Raw genomic sequence first — 17414 nt, forward strand, 5'->3', positions numbered from 1 at the left:
GCTTAGCACAGGAGTGAAAATGGCACTTGTGAAAAAATGGATAAGGATCTACCAGAGGTTGAAGAATGCCAAGGGAAAAAAAAAGTTAATTCCTGGAAGCCAAAGAGAATTTGAAAGAAGGAAATGTTCACAGTGTCTCATGCTCTAGAGAAATCAAGGAAGATAAAAACTGAATTCTTTAATAAGTTGGGCTAATGGGTAGTCATTGTGGCCCAGTGAAGAGGTGATAGCAGCCAGATGCTACAGATTGAGAAGTGAATGAGATGGGCTTGAGGAAGGAATAACAGATCATCATAAACTATTTTGTCAAGAAACTTTGATGTGAAAGAAAAAGAAAATGGAAGAGAGTCATGTGGTTAGTAAGGGTTTTTAAAATGGGAAAAACTTGAGCATGTTTATTGTGCCCAAGGTAAGAGCCGTTAGAAAGTAAAAGAGAGAAAGGATAGATTATTGGATAGTGCAAGTCCCAGAGCTGGCCAGAGGATTTGAGGATTAGCCTGGGGTTTAAAGAGAAAGCTCTCCCTTTCACAGAAGTGAGTGGGAAGAAAGGAAAGAATACTAAAGATACTGCTAGGTTTGAGGTGTGGTAGAGAGCACTTGGAGTGAGAGAACTGACTGTTGGGGATTCTCTTTTCTATGAATTGCCCAGACGAGGATATGAAAGAGAAGATGGAGCAAAGGGAACGGGCCTGCCAAGGTCTCAGTAAGGTTGTTGTTGCTGTTGTTGTTGTTGTTAAGTGCAGTGGAATTAAGAGAATGAGAGAACTAAAGAAAAAAGATACTATAGTTAGTGAAATAATCAAAATGTTGATGGTGAGGACTAAGCAGTTAGATTTAATTGCCTGGTTTTCCATTTATTTTCTCTAGATTTAAGTGTTAAATTCAATATACAGTAATCTGTACTTCAAAAGTTTGTTTCTTGCTTTTCTAAGGGCAGTACTAAATAATAATAACAATAATAATCCTTGCTAAAATTTATGAATTCTTACTCTATGTCATGCACCATGTAGATTTTTCACATATATAATCTGTTTAACAACCCTGGGAAGTTCATATTATTATCTCCATTTTACATATGGTGAAACTGAGGCTTAGAGCAGTTAAATAAATTGCTTAAGATCATATGCCTTATTGGTGGCAGATCTGGAATTTTCTAACTCAGAACCCTGTTTTTAGCTGGACATGGTAGTACATGCGTGTAATCCCAGCTACTCACTCAGGAGGCTGAGGTGGGAGGATCACTTAATCCCAGGAGTTTGAGACCAACCTAGGCAAAGAGAGACCCCATCTTAAAAAAAAAAAAAAAGAAAGCAAAGGAAAGAAAAAAAAGAACCCTGCTTTTAATCTAACCTTGGGCTAGATTCTTGATACTTTTTTACAGGGCATTTTTTCCTCACTACTCAAGTATACCTAAGTAGGAAATAAAACTTATTTTAATATTCATCTAAGTGAAATATAAAAAGAAAACCTATAAACCTATTCTTCAAAAAACTATGCTATATTTTAATGCCATCCCAAAATATCTTGAATTATCTATGGCTCATTTCTATACCATTGCCCCCTTTTCTTTAAAGCTGTAGCATATTGAGAATTGAATATGACCTTTCTGAGCCACTCATTTCTGAATTTTTAATTTTAAATAAAAATACTTTTTCAGATTGTTTCAGATTTTTAGAGAGGGTAAAGCAAAATAGAAACATAAAATATGAAACATACGAGTGTATGTATATATGTGTATGCATATATATTGATATATAAAATGAATGCCTTAACAGATAATGTGCATTACAATTGCTGTTTCACACTTTTATTGGTATTATTTTAATTACACTCTGACAAAAAGTTCAGCATAAAGGAAAATTGGCCAGGCACAGTAGTTCATGCGTATAACCCCAGGGCTTTGGGAGGCCAAGGCAGGAGAATCGCTTGAGACCAGGGGTTCGAGACCAGTCTGGACAACATAGCAAGACCCATCGCTAGCAAAAATTTAAAAATTAGCCCAGCATAGCAGCATATAGCTGTAGGCCTAGCTACTCAGAAGACTGAGGTGAGAGGATTGCTTCAGCCCAAGAGTATGAGGCTACAGTGATCTGTGATCGTGCCACTGCACTCCAACCTGAGTGATGGAATGAGACCCTGTCTCTAAAAAAAAAAGGAAAGAGGAAAATTCTTAGAATGTATGCACAACTTAATATCCTTGCTCGTTTGATGTGCATTGATCCATTTTAATAGGTTTTTGAATCTGAAAATTCAAGAAGGTGAAGCTCACAACATTTTTTGCCCTGCATATGATTGCTTCCAACTTGTACCTGTGGATATCATAGAAAGTGTAGTTTCAAAGGAGATGGACAAACGATACCTACAGTTTGATATTAAGGTAAGGTATACTGCCAATTATCTGTCCAATTTCCATAATTTTGATTTTATTAAACCTTTATAACATTATTTTTTCTTTTTGTTTTATTTTTGAAAAAATAATGGCTCTTTTGTTAGAAACACTTTATCAGAAAAGTTGCTTAAAGGAATGGTGATAAAGTTTGAAGCTAAAGCGTTATTTTGTAACAATAAGAGGAAAGGGGAAAGGCTAAAGTACTGGTAATTTACAAAATTTAAAATAAAACTATTTATCAGAACTTTTTATTAATTTGCCCGTTGCACTTTAATAACTGATTGATCAAGATAATGTTCAAATTAGATTTTACCTACTTTAAGTTTTCCAAAAGACATTATCTTTCATGCTTCTAAATAAAATATTTGGAAATAAAGATTTCCAACTTGGAAGTTTATTATCATTTTTATTCCAAGTAATAGGTTTATATAATGAATTATAATGTTTATTTCATCTTTTTTTGTCTTCATTCTTTTTCAGAAGTTGTAAGTGTGGGCAAGTTACTTTCTTTTGCGTGTGTGATTTAAAAGTTACATTTTAACTGCTTTGTGCAGATTTTACTGAGTCTAATATGTGAACTTTTAAAAGACAAGTCCTACTTTTTTTTTTTTTTTTTTTTTTTTGAGACGGAGTCTCATTCTGTCTCCCAGGCTGGAGTGCAGTAGTGTGGTCTCCGCTCACTGCAACCTCTGCGTCCAAGGTTCAAGCCTTTCTTGTGCCTCAGCCTTATGAGTAGCTGGGATTACGGGCGCCCACTACCACTCCCGGCTAATTTTTGTATTTTTAGTAGAGATGGAGTTTCTCCATGTTGGCCAAGCTCTTCTCCAACTCCCAACCTTAGGTGATCCACCTGCCTCAGCCTCCCAAAGTGCTAGGATTACAGGCGTGAGCCACTGTGCCCAGCCCCCCTCTTTAACATAGAAAGTATAATATTGATTATTATGTATTATTTGGGTACCATTTAGAAATTTACTGTTCTAATACAGCTACATGCATGTTTCTACTTAAGAATTATATTCATCAAAAAGTGACACATTGTATGAGAAAACATTTTAAAATTACATATTTTCTGTGCAAACAATTACATTTTTGCTTTATCATCATTTACATGGTTTTTAGATTAAAGAAAACATAAATTTTAAAAATAATTTTGTTACTAAGTTAATTGCCACTTTCCCCTTAATAATTTTTTCAGTACTTTGCAGTACTATTTAAATTTCTTGAGACTGACAACTCCATGCATTTTATTTCACTCTTTTTCTTCTTTGCTTTATAGTAAATTACCATAGAGGTACACTCTGTATTAGAATTTAGCATTAAAATATTTTCTTTTGTGTTTTGTTATTGCTGTTTAAACAGGCCTTTGTTGAAAATAATCCTGCCATTAAATGGTGTCCTACTCCAGGCTGTGACAGAGCAGTAAGACTAACGAAACAAGGGTCAAATACATCTGGATCTGATACACTCAGCTTCCCATTGCTGAGAGCTCCTGCTGTTGATTGTGGAAAAGGACACCTCTTCTGCTGGTTAGTATAAGACAAGTTGGAATCAGCCTAATCACCTTTCTTTCCAATAGTTATTAAAGAGACTTTGCACCTTGAGTCAGGCCTTTAAATTGTAGTATACTTGATAGTATTCTTCTTAATTTAAGAAATGTGTAAGAAGTAGTAATAGTTCATATTTGTTGTGTGCTTAGTGTGTGCCAGGCACTACACCAGCTATTTTTTACATATTGAATTCTCCCAACAATGCTGAGTTGAGTTGATGTTATTATGCCCATTTTACAGATAAGCAAACTCAGGCACAGAGAAGTTCCCCAGGGGTATACAGCTAGGAATTGGCAGAAATGGGATTAGAACCCAGCTGTTTGATTTTAAAGCCCATGTGCCTAAACTATAATACCAAATTGCTGACCATAGATTAGAAAATGTTTAGAGTTTAACGTTTCATTAAAAATATAAGCCTCTAGCAGTGATTCTTCACCAGGAGCTCCCAAAATTACCAAGGTCCCTTTTACAAAATTTTATCTTGGGCCCTAACAAGTAAGATTTTGATTTAGTAGGTTTTTGAGTGGGGCTCTAAAAAAAGAAAATTAAAAATTTCCCAGGAGATGCTAATGAACAGTTCTAGTCAGGAATCAATGACTGCAGGCTCGTTGTTTCTTGTGTTTTGCTTAGTTTCTAGTGCCTGATAGTACTCAATAAGTACAAACTGATGATAAATCAGTATTGGAAAGGATATGTAACTCTGAATACTCTTTTGACTATATATGTGTCAGCCATCAGCACTCTACTTATTCATAGAAGATTCAGTTAACTGTTTTAAGTAATTGATAAAAAAAAAAGCTACAGTATTTATTCTGTTTTTTGCTCATTTCCAGAATTAGCACATATGCATGGATACACTTAGGTGGATATGAAATTCTAGTCTTTACTTTTATGCTTATCAGAAACCAGAAACTAAGTGTATCACTGCTATATAGTAGGAAGGTATAGTTATGGAACTATCCCTACCCTGGTCTACTTCTTACCTTCGCCATCATCATTAGTTAAAAGTATTTATTGAACTGCAAACCCCTGACTCTAAGTCAAGGATCAGCAAACTATTGTCTATACTTATTATTAAACATAACATTTTGCTGGAACATTGCCACACCATTTCATGTCACTTTATGTATTGTCTGTGCCTGCTTTTGGGCTATGACAGCAGAATTGAGCAGCTGAGACAGAGACTTCATGGCCCACAAAACTGGAATCCTGGTTGAAAAAGGCTGATTTAGAGGATTAGTTGGAGAAGCTATGAAGAAGGAAAACATAAATTAGGAAAATGTCTAAAAGATAAAAAGATTAGCTTTTGCAGAGATCAGAGAAAAATTAAGTTTTGAAGGGAAAAGAAGAAACTTTGATTGGCATTGTCTTCTTAAGCACTGTGGTTTCTGTGATCTAGCTTTTACCAGTTTTCAGTGTAGTTTAGCTTTTAATTTCTTGAGTTTGTCCCCATTCTCTTTGTATGCTGCAAGTAATAATAAGTTTGGTTTGACTGAAGATAAGAAAGCTAATGGAAAAAACCTACCAATATAGGTCAGACTCTATAAACTATGTATATATGTCTATAAACATAGACGATGCTATAAACTGTAAATTTCTAGAATAACATTTGGAGAAATACATCAGCTTACTTTTTCTCATACCCCAAAATATCAGGCTGGTTATACTCAAGATGCATTGGAGACTATATACCAAGATCACGGGCCCTACTTTGAGTTTTATCCCAGTTCAAGGGATAAACTCACATGTGAGTCCATGTGAATGGCCACATGGACTAAGGTCACACTTGGTAATTATTTACTCTTTCCCCTATTCATTAGGGTAGTAGAGAACCTAACAAAATCATCACTTTTTGGGCATAGCACCAGAGAGGAAGAGACTTAAATGAAATAAAAATAAGTTTTAGTGAAGGACAAACTCAGATTTAAGTTCTTCAGCTTAATCTTTTGTCTTTCAGTTTTGATATTTATTAAGTTATAGGATGGATTTTTTTTGCATTGCCTACTTCATGTCTCTAGGCATTAATTTACAGTTCCTGTTTTTTTGCATTCTTAGCTTTATACCCTTATTCATATAGTATAAAAGTTTTGTCTATAATTTTAAAATCTAAGTAGAAATTGTCGTATGCTTTCTGTTGCTCTTATCTCTTATTTCAATGAGAAGCAAAATCTGTTCACGCAAAAAGATGCTTTACAAGAGAGATCTTCACAAATTAAACGCAAATGATTCTGGTTTTGCTTCTCCTTCTTCAAAAGCTCAGAAGTAATTTTCTAAAGATGACTACAAAAACCACAACAAACGACAATAATAATTTCTTCTTTTCAAGAACTATATATGACAGAAACAGTTGAGCCATACCCAGGAGATATCTGCATAGATATAACTAAATATATTCGTTGTTGGGAGACAAGTAGTATTAACAGGCATTCCCCTTCCCACCACAGGATACCCTTCTCTACCTGTTCACAAAGTTCCATGCCCTTTGTAACTGAAGCTAGCATGGTTTCTCCCCTTAGCCTTTATAATTACAATTTGTGTGATCTGGGAAAAATTATCTCAAGACAATATTCAAAACTTAGATGGGTTCTGACTTAAACCAATGACTTTTCCTCTTTTTTTTTCTTTTTAATTAAGTAAAATATGCTACTGTGTAACTTCTCTGTCTTCTGAACTGACACAAAGTGTCTCTCTTCTCTGAGACAACTCTTCACAGATTTGTTGTCAGAAATACTTCTTGGCCACCAAACTTAAGGTGGTATGGTGGCCATTTCTTTCCTCTCTTTTTACTCTGGTCCCTTTTAATCACCAGTGTGAATTGAAAACTGAAAACCTTATTTGGAATTTCTCTTCTAAACACATAGACAGTCAAACATATTTTATTCACTGAAATTGATTGGCAGGAAATATTCTAAATAATAATATGGTGCCAGGTGTGGTGGCTCATGCCTGTAATCCCAACACTTTGGGAGGCCAAGGCAGGGGGATCATGAGGTCAGGAGATCGAGACCATCCTGGGTAACACAGTGAAACCCTGTCTCTACTAAAAATACAAAAAATTAGCCAGGCGTGGTGGCATGCTCCTGTAGTTCCAGATATTCGGGAGGCTGAGGCAGGAGAATCGCTTGAACCTGGGAGGCAGAAGTTGCAGTGAGCCGAGATCAAGCCACTGCACTCCAGCCCAGGCAACGGAGCGAGACTCCGTCTCATAATAATAATAATAATAATAATAGAAATAGTAATAATAAGGTAGAGTTTATATTACCTAGCGGTTGAGCATTTATTTACTGAAACTGTGCAAAAAAGTCTTTAAAAGGAACAAATTTTTGAATCATAGTGATGTACAACTTGAGAAACCACAGTATCAGGTTTCTAGTCCACTTAAGTTTCCAGTGGATCAGAGTACAATGTACAGACTTTTCAAGTTTGGAGAAAAGTCTGAAAGTGAGTATCTTTTTTCTCCAACATTCACAATAAGGGTTTTGATCAATACCTACTTCTTTATTCAGAGCAGTAGTTGCATGCATCATCTCCCTCTCCACAGACCTCACAGGCCAAGGGACTCTCCTGGAATCCTCTGGACAAAATAGATGAAGCAATCTGTATGTGTAGACCTAATAATTGTGTCTCATCTTTTCTTACAAAACCAGTTTTAAGCCCTTAGATTAACAGCTCTAGTTATGGAAAAATAGATTTTTCTAGATTGGCAGTATCTAGCTATTTAAGTATCAGACTCCTGCCAACTAGCAAAACATTTTCCAGCTCTTCACAGGCCCAGAAATAAAAACATGATACTACTTATTTGGCAGTTCAATCATAAGACCTTATTTAAATATCATGTGTACTCTCTGCAGAGTACCACATCTGCATAAATAAATGCCACTTGAGGGTTCAATTTATCAAATTTCAACACAGTACAGAGTTATAATAATCTGGGAGATACAGGACCTGCCTGTGAGACAGCTCTGCCACTAGCTAGCTCTGTGGCTTGGTGATAAACATCCTCTCCTAAAATAATATGATAAAATAAAGCCTTCCTATCTGATGCAGTCAATATACAGTGCAAGTTCCAGAACCAAAAACTATTTAGCTTCAAATTTTAGCTTATCCACTCTTTACTTGTATGGCCTTTGATAGGTTACTGAACCTCTCTGTGCATGTAAAATGGGGATAAATAGTACCAGTTACAAAGAGATGTTAAGAGAATTAAGTGAGTCAGTACATGTGAAGTATTTAGAACATTGCTTGGTATCCTAAAAAATGTTAGCTAAAGGGGAGAATCATAAAAATGAAGATTTCTACTTAATTCACTCAGAATTGCTTATTAATAAAAAGTTCTAAAATGGCATTGAACTGAAATTGCCAACTTCTGGATATGAATTTCTTCCATCAAGTAATAAATTTTAAAACTTTAGTGGAAGGTTTTTTCCTTTTCCAGAGCCCTTTAGAACCACTGTATAGTCATGCAACCAGTTGTACATACTGGCACATTTTCAAGAAGAGAGCCATTCCTTGATCACTTGATGTTAGGTTAACCAATCATATTTGAGCTACGTGGAGGAGTTTAGATTAGGCAACTATTTTTTTTTTCTTTATAATCTTTTACCAGGGTACTTTTTTACCTGAATAAACCCACCCTATTGGTGTCTCTGGCTGAGATTCAGTATGCTGTGTCCTGAGATTCCCCTCCCCATACTCTTGTTTTACTGACATTTTGAGATGCAGTTTCAGCAACAGATACCAGGGACTTTAGAATACTTGTCAACAGTCATTGGTTAAAATTTTATTCAGGAATTTAGGCCGGGCTCACTGGCTTACGGCTATAATCCCAGCATTTTGCAGGGCTGAGATGGGCGGATCCCTTGAGCCCAGGAATTCAAAACCAGCCTGGGCAACATGGTGAAACCCTGTCTCTACAAAAAATACAAAAATTAGCTGGGCATGGTGGTGCATACCTATTGTCCTGGCTACTTGGGAGGCTGAGGCAGTAGGATGGCTTGAGCTCAGGAGGTGGAAGCTGCAGTGAGCCAAGATCACGCCACTGCACTCCAGCCTGGGTGCCAGAGCAAGACTCTCTCAAAAAAAAAAAGAAAAAGAAAAAGAAAAAAAAAACTTTCTTTAGTAAGTTGGCATTCTAGCATCTTCACTACTTTTCTCAAAATAACCTCTCTTCCCTACGCTGATCATCTAGATTGTCAATTAGTATGTTTAGTGGCATTGTTATTACTATACTTTGGAGAATTCTGAGTTTATTTTTCCAGATGCCGTAGTTTTAAAATATATTTTATAGTATTAAATGGCAACCTCGGCCAGGTGCAGTGGCTCACGCCTGTAATCCCAGCACTTTGGGAGGCCGAGGCGGGCATATCACAAGGTCAGGAGTTCAAGATCAGCCTGGCCAACATGGTGAAACCCCGTCTCTACTAAAAATACAAAAAATTAGCTGGGCATGGTGTTGTGCACCTGTAATCCCATCTACTCGGGAGGCTGAGGCAGGAGAATCACTTGAACCGAGGAGGCGGAGGTTACAGTGAGCAGAGATCGTGCCATTGCACTCCAGCCTGGGCCATAGAGCAAGACTCCGCCTCAAAAAAAAAAATGTGGCAACCTCAACCTCTTTAATTCACAGTCCATGCTGTTACTTCTTTTTTTATTTATAAGCTGCTGCTTTTTTTAATATCCTTTCTTAGTATTGCATTGGAAACTAATGGAAACTGTACCAACCAGTTATAACACCCTGAAGTGGTCCTACTGATTGGGCTCACAACCAAGGAAGCAGCAAGTCTGTGTCCTCCTGTGAGGTTCTGGAAAAGAAAACCTTCTTTTGCTATTTAATACAACACAGTCTTGGAGAGCCAAGCACATTGATAAGCAATTATGGCTTTTGAAGAAGTGGCTTTTTTTTTTTTTTTTCAGACTTTATTTGAAAACACTGGGCTTTGTTCCCCCATGATTCTTTTTTTTTTTCCCAGAACATTTTCAGAAAATGTTCTGACAGCAAAACCAGTATTTACCAGCGTTGATTCTGCCAGGAAATGGATATTGAATATGCTGTTTAATCTCCAGGGGAAAAAAGTCTCCAGGGAAAAAAATCTTAATAGAAATAATTTATTTCATTGATTGCATTTGTTTGTTTTAGTTACTGCAGATATATAAGGGCTTTTTGTACTTCTGGGCTTTTTTTTCTAGCTTTATTGAGATGCAAATGACAAACAAGCTTTTTTAAAAAATGAGTCATGAGAAATGTAGATTCTGCATTCCCACCTGTGTTTGCAGGCACCATATGGAAACACTGTTCCTAGATCTGTGGCATATTTCTTACTCTAATGTCTGCTAGCATGTGTGCCAAATTAAAATTAACAGTTATCACAGGTATCCCTTACATTTCTGGAAAGCAGAATTGATGTTAATATGCACTAAAGTGAATCTAACGTATCCAGTTTTTTTTTTTGTACTTAAGTTCTGTTGTACATGTGCAGAACATGCAGTTTTGTTACATAGGCATACACATGCCATGGTGGTTTGTTGCACCTATCAACCTGTCACCTACATTAGGTATTTCTTCTAATGCTATCCCTCTCCTAGCCCCCCATCCCCCAACAGGCCCCAGTGTGTGATGTTCCCCACCCTGTGTCCATGTGTTCTCCTTGTTCAACTCCCATTTATGAGTGAGAACATGCATTGTTTGGTTTTCTGTTCTTGTGATAGTTTGCTGAGAATGATGGTTTCCAGCTTCATCCACATCCCTGCAAAGGCCGTGAACTCATCCTTTTTTATGGCTGCATGGTATTCCATGGTGTATATGTGCCACATTTTCTTAATCCAGTTTATCATTCGTGGACTTTTGGGTTGGTTCCAAGTCTTTGCTATTGTGAATAGTGCTGCAATAAACATATGTGTGTGTGTGTCTTTATAGTAGCATGATTTATAATCCTTTGGGTATATACCCAGTAATGGGATTGCTGGGTCAAATGGTATTTCTAGTTCTAGATCCTTGAGGAATCACCACAGTCTTCCACAATGGTTGAACTAATTTACACTCCCACCAACAGTGTAAAAGTGTTCCTATTTTTCCACATCCTCTCCAGCATCTGTTGTTTCCTGACTTTATATATCCACTTTTTTAAAGAGATTAGGTCATGCTGTGTTGCACAGGCTAGAGTGCCGTGGCTATTCACAGAGTGGTAATAGCACACTATAGCCTCGAACTCCTGGGCTCCATTGATTCTTCTGCCTCAGCCTCCCGAGTAGCCATTGTGCCCAGCTCACTTCCATATTTTAATCAACCCAATATTTTTTGAATGTCTGTTAAGCTACCACTAAGTTGCTAGGAGCTCTGTAAAACCACAATTATGGAAAAGATTTCCCAAGTGCCAGATTAGATGATAAGTCAGGAGTGTAAGGAAACTAAATTACCCTTTCAAGGCAATTGGTGCATTTTTTTTTTACCATGTAACCATTTTTAAGTATGCAATTCAGTGACATTAATTGTCACTGAACTATACAGTGCAACTATAACATTTCATAACCACTTTTCATTTTCAAAACTTTTTCATTATCCCAAGCAGAAACTATAACCATTAAGCAGTAACTCCCCATCCTCTCCTCCCCCAAGCTGGTAACAACCACTCTACTTTCTTTCTCTATGAATTTGCCTATTCTAAATATTTAATGTAAGTGGAATTCTAGAATATTTGTACTTTTGTGTCTGGCTTATTTCACTTAACAAAATGTTTTTAAGGCTCATTCATAGTGTGGCATGTATCCAAATATTATTCCTTCTTATGGCTGAATATTCTATTGTGTGAACATGTGTGTGTGTTTGTGTGTGGTGTATACTGCACAATTTGTTTATCCATTCATCTGTTGATAGACACTTGGGTTGTTTCCCCCTTTTAGCTGTTGTGAATAATACTGTGAATGTTGGTGTACAAGTTTGAATCCTTGCTTTCAGTTCTCTCATACCTTAGAATGAAATTGCTGAATCATATGGTAATTCTAAGTTTAACTTTATGAGGAGTCACCAAACTATTTTTCACAGCAACTGCATCAGCATTTACATTTCTATCAGCAGTGCACAAGGGTTCCCATCTTTGCACATCCACACCAACAATTTATGTTTTTTAATAATCACCATTTTAACAAATATGAAGTATAATCGATGCATTCTTAATTTCCTCTTAGTTTTTAAGACTAAATGAGTCAGTTGGTGTGTCTTCTTAACACACATAACTTTTTTTTATTTTTTTTCCTCGAAATGGGGCCTTGCTCTGTTGCCTAGGCTGGACTGCAGTGGCATGATGTCAGCTCACTGCAGCCTCCACCTCCCAGACTCAAGTGATCCTCCTACCTCAGCCTCCCAAGTAGCTGGGACTACAGGCACGAGCCACCACTCCCTGCCCAAGCTTAACCTTTGTAAATAAAATCTTTTAAAATAGCACTGATGGTGATGATATCACTTCCAGATTGGGTTGTTCCCTCCTCCGAATAATATTTTTTTATTTACTGGAATAATTACCTTTGTCTTATACAATATAGCATCATCTTGAATTAAAATGGCAGTTCATCAAGGCTTTAGGCTCGTTTTAGTGTTTGACTTCTTAAATAGCTATGGAAAGAATATAAAATAGAGTTACAAATGGTAAATTGATGTTTTTAATTATTTAAATCAAAATTTCCCAAATTCCAATAAAAGTAAATTGAGTTACCCTAGCTGTTACCTGGAGATGCAGAGGTAAAAGTAACTACAGTAATTCAACTTAAAACAGTGTTTTTCAAACTTTAAAATGAAGACGGTTCATTTGGTAATTTTGATAAAATATAGATTCTAATCTGTAAATCACATGGGGCCTGTTCTTCTGCATGTCTAAAAAGCTGCTCAGTAATGGCCAGGAATACACCTTTGAATAACAAGAATTTAAAATATTAATGAGGATAAAACGTAATTGATTCAAATGTTTTAAAGCTCTGAAGGCTTGCAAATCTAAGTTATAAATATTAATCTATTTAGAACTTTTCAAGTATGTAAATGAATGTACTGATTTTTTTTTAATAAAACTGGTCTAATGGTATCAAGCTTTGGAATCTCATTTTTAGTGCCTCCATTGAAATGCTCCATCTCTCATTAGTCACCGTGCTTTACTTTTTTCAACTTTAAAACTGGAAGAATACTTTCTACTTTTTTTGTGTTTTTTTTTTGAGATAGAGTTTCACTCTTGTTGCCCAGGCTGGAGTGCAATGGTGCGATCTCAGCTCACTGCAACCTCCACCTCCCAGGTTCAAGCGTTTCTCCTGTGTCAGCCTCCTGAGTAGCTGGGATTATAGGCATGTGCCACCACGCCCGACTAATTTTTTGTATTTTTAGTAGAGACGGGGTTTCACCATATTGGCCAGGCTGGTCTCGAACTCCTGACCTCAGGTGATCCACCCGCCTTGGCCTCCCAAAGTGCTGGGATTGCAGGCATGAGCCACCACACCCGGCCTCTACACATTTTTTTTACCTTGATGTTGATGAAGAATATTTTAAAATTGTCTTTTCTATGTTTATTTTCTTTAGGGAGTGCCTTGGTGAAGCACATGAGCCTTGTGACTGCCAAACATGGAAGAATTGGCTGCAAAAAATAACCGAAATGAAACCAGAAGAACGTAAGAGGAATTTTAGATAGCTTTGCTGCATATTTCCTGATAGCATTCAAAAGATAATGTGGTCATATCTTTTTTAGTCTTTATTTAAGAGGTTTTCAGATTTGTTAATGCAAGTGCTCTCCTGTTTAACATCACAATCCCTTTGACTAACTTCCTTTTGGAGATAATAGAGTTTTGGCAAGGAGGAATCATGGACAAGTTCCATGTTTCTAACAGACTTACTTTCCAGCTGAAGTTAAACAGGGTAAATGGGGGTCCCATTTAATCCTCCTCCTATAGCCCTTTTCTTTTATCCTAGGGTGAGCCAACCAATTGTTCTGTACTTTGTGGAAGTAGTATATGATCTGTAATGACAGTGAGCTTCTCATATCCCTGAAAGCTTCCAATGAAGGATGCAGCAAGTTAATTTCTTGCTGTTATGTGGTTCTATAGATTTACTGATGTTAAATACCATATAGACAAGTATTGTCACTGAGACTTCTCTAAATACATTATCTCTGTTAATCATCACAGAAATGATATGAGGTTGATGTTAGTAATCCTGTTTTACAGAGGAAAACTAATGCTTAGATTGGGTTGAATGACACAGGGCATGTGCCTTGTGAACAGAATGGGTTTGAATCCCTGAGGGGACTCCTTTTTAAAGCCTTCCTAATAGCAGTTCCCACATTTAACAGATAAATCTATCTGCTTTGCAATAATTTCCCATCTTCTAAAGTGTTTTATGACAACTGTTTTCTCTCAAAAAATATAAGTGAAAATGAATTAGTTCTGGCCTTTAAAAAAAAAAAAAGACTTAGATAATGGTGTTAGCTTGAGATGTCACAAGTCACCCAATAAATCTACACTTATAGGGGCCGGGCGCAGGGGCTCACACCTGTAATCCCAGCACTTTGGGAGGCTGAGAGGCAGGCGGATCATGAGGTCAAGAGATGGAGACCATCCTGGCCAACATGGTGAAACCCCATCTCTACTAAAAATAAAAAAATTAGCTGGGCGTGGTGGCGCGTGCCTGTAGTCCCAGCTACTTGGGAGGCTGAGGCAGGAGAATTGCTTGAACCCAGGAGGTGGAGATTGCAGTGAGGCAAGATTGCACCACTGCACTCCAGCCTTGTGACAGAGCGAGACTCCGTCTCAAAAAAAGAAAAAAAAAATCTACACTTATATGAGCAAAGCACATAATAAAGATGATGCCAGACTTCAGGGCATGCAGAGGCTAGAGGGAAGCAGTCGGACATTGCAGTATCATATGATAACTGATATAGTTGAGTAAAGATGATAGTACAGAAACAATGACAAACTCAGGTTGGGGGAAGAAAGGGTGTCAAAGAATCTTCTTGAAGGCAGTGAGCTATGAACTGGAGTTTAGCATCTCTGCCTCGTAGTAGGTAATTACTGTCAGCAACTGAAGTGGCATTGAGAGAGATGGCCTGGCGGCCATGATACTTTACAGGCTTGTATTATATCAGGGGATTTACCACTGCCTGAGGGCTGGTCCTCAGCATTTTAGATCTACGAGGGTCATTTTTTCCACTGACTCAGGGTTATTCTGACCCACGGAGAAGAGACTACCATATAAACCAAAATGCCGCTTATTAGTTGATAATGAAAGAGATTCCTTTCACTTGTTGCGAAGGCTTCATGTCCATTATCAGGAGCAAAGAGAAGTGGATAATCTTTGGATATTTTATAGTGAAGCCTGATTAAACATTCTTGTCCTGTTCATGCACCGTTTAGTCAACAGATTTTTTAAGCCAGGCACAATGGCTCACATCTGTAATCCTAGCACTTTGGGAGGCCGAGGCAGGTGGATCACTTGAGGTCTGGAGTTCAAGACCATCCTGGCCAACATGGTGAAACCCAATCTCTACTAAAAATACAAAAATTAGTCCAGCATGGTGGTGTGCGCCTGTAATCCCAGCTACTCAGGAGGCTGAGGCAGGAGAATCGCTTGAACCCAGGAGGTGGAGGTTGCATTGAGCTGAATTGCCCCACTGCACTCTAGCCTGGATGCCAGAGCAAGACTCCATCTAAAAAAAAAAAAAAGCCTTTATAGATTGTGTTTGTTCCCCAGATTCATTGTACTAGCCATTGCTCTTCATACCCACCCATTTCCCCTATTCTGATATGTATGGGTGTGTATATGTGTTTGTCTTCCATAAATAGATTCATACCATTACCCTGCAGCACCTTTCGATGTGACAAAACAATTGGAATTTGCTTTATTTTCTTGCTTCTGGCAGCTAGAAATATTTATATTTCTGTTATGAATGGCTTGCTATTGGCCACCTACCTGCATTTCTTTATATATTTCTTTAGAACTTAAGGTTAAGGTCCATGGGAGAAACTTGCTAGAGATGAGGCTAGAAAGGTAGGTGTTGCCAGATTGTGAGTGTTATTGCCAAATTGTTTGAATTTATCCTCCTAATAGAATAAGCCATAAAGTGTGTTATTTTAGTAGAGAAGTTGCAGTATCAGAAAAGTTATTTTTATCAAGATAACTGATGAGTATGAAGGGTGAATTGAAGAAAAGATAGACTAAAGGTAGGACAGTGAATTTTTAGTTTGGGTCGGAGGGTAAATTATGCCATTAGTGAAACAGGAAACTCAGATAAGCAAGTGACTTTCCGGGGAAAATAATGAGTTTTGGTGGTAGACATTCTGAACTTGAAGTACTTACAGAACATATGTGTGGAGATGTCCAGTGGAATTTTATAAGTGTTCATCTGAAACTCAGAAAAGATGCTAAGAAACTTAGGAATAAATTGTTAATTTTAAATGTTATCTTCATTATTTAATTAACGTTTATTGAGTGCTGTTTTATGTTAGAATACAGAAGTAAATGCCCTCTATGCTCTTGAAGTTTATATTTTAGAGAGGCAACTGTATACAAAACTAAGGAAAAATGTGTTATGAATGTGAGAGAACATTGTTCACGTATGTGATAACTTTTAGGGGAGGGGAAGGACAAAGAAAGAGGAGGCCAATTATCTATGGGAGAGGGTTAGGAAACACTTTATAAAAGAATTGATGCTCAAGCTGCATGTTGAAAGCTGATAGATGTCCTTCACATGAACCAGAATAGGAAAGACATTCCAGGCATAGAGTGAAGTGGCAATATGAAGTAGCGTGGCATATTCAAAGACTGCAAATAATTCATACAATCACTTTAGTGATGCATTGAGAGATGAGACTGTGCAGACAGGAGTCTAAATCAAGCATTGGGCACAAAGAGGTGGTTATGCACAATGCTAGGAAATCCTAGACACTGAAAAGGGGTTTTAAGTAGGAGAGTGATGAATGAAGATGCTTACTTACAAAGATCACTCAGGCAGAAGTATGGATGATAAAATGGAGATTATTGAGAAACTAGATAAGAATGTTAGTTCTGAGACAACTTCAGAATGACCAGGTGAGAGGATATGAAGGCTTAAGATGGGTAATTCAGGTGGGAGGGGGCATATACAGGAGAGTTATAAGATATATTAAATAATCTTTTTTTTTTTTTTTTTTTTTTTTGAGACAGAGTCTCGCTCTGTCGCCCGGGCTGGAGTGCAGTGGTGCGATCTCGGCTCACTGCAAGCTCCGCCTCCCGGGTTCACTCTGTTCTCCTGCCCCAGCCTCCCGAGTAGCTGGGCTACAGGCACCTGCCACCATGCCCGGCTAATTTTTTGTATTTTTAGTAGAGACGGGGTTTCACCATGTTAGCCAGGATGGTCTTGATCTGACCTCGTGATCCGCCTGCCTCAGCCTCCCAAAGTGCTGGGATTACAGATTAAATAATCTTAAGTAGTAAATCTTGTGTGCCTGCTAGTTACCTAAAAGATTTAATACAC

At 37.5% G+C, this 17414-nt stretch overlaps 1 protein-coding gene across 2 annotated transcripts in view; it reads left to right on the forward strand.

Moving 5' to 3' along the window:
* Window positions 1-17414, forward strand: part of ANKIB1 (ankyrin repeat and IBR domain containing 1) — a 155424-nt gene that overhangs the window by 102354 nt on the left and 35656 nt on the right. For both annotated transcript variants that reach the window (XM_003809739.5, XM_008962038.5), the window contains exons 8-10: window positions 2233-2377; window positions 3749-3915; window positions 13490-13578. In XM_003809739.5, coding sequence (XP_003809787.1) covers window positions 2233-2377; window positions 3749-3915; window positions 13490-13578 — 401 coding nt within the window. The remainder of the gene's footprint in view (window positions 1-2232; window positions 2378-3748; window positions 3916-13489; window positions 13579-17414) is intronic.

This window comes from Pan paniscus, chromosome 6, assembly GCF_029289425.2.
Source record: "Pan paniscus chromosome 6, NHGRI_mPanPan1-v2.0_pri, whole genome shotgun sequence".
NCBI classification, from domain to species: Eukaryota; Metazoa; Chordata; class Mammalia; order Primates; family Hominidae; genus Pan; species Pan paniscus.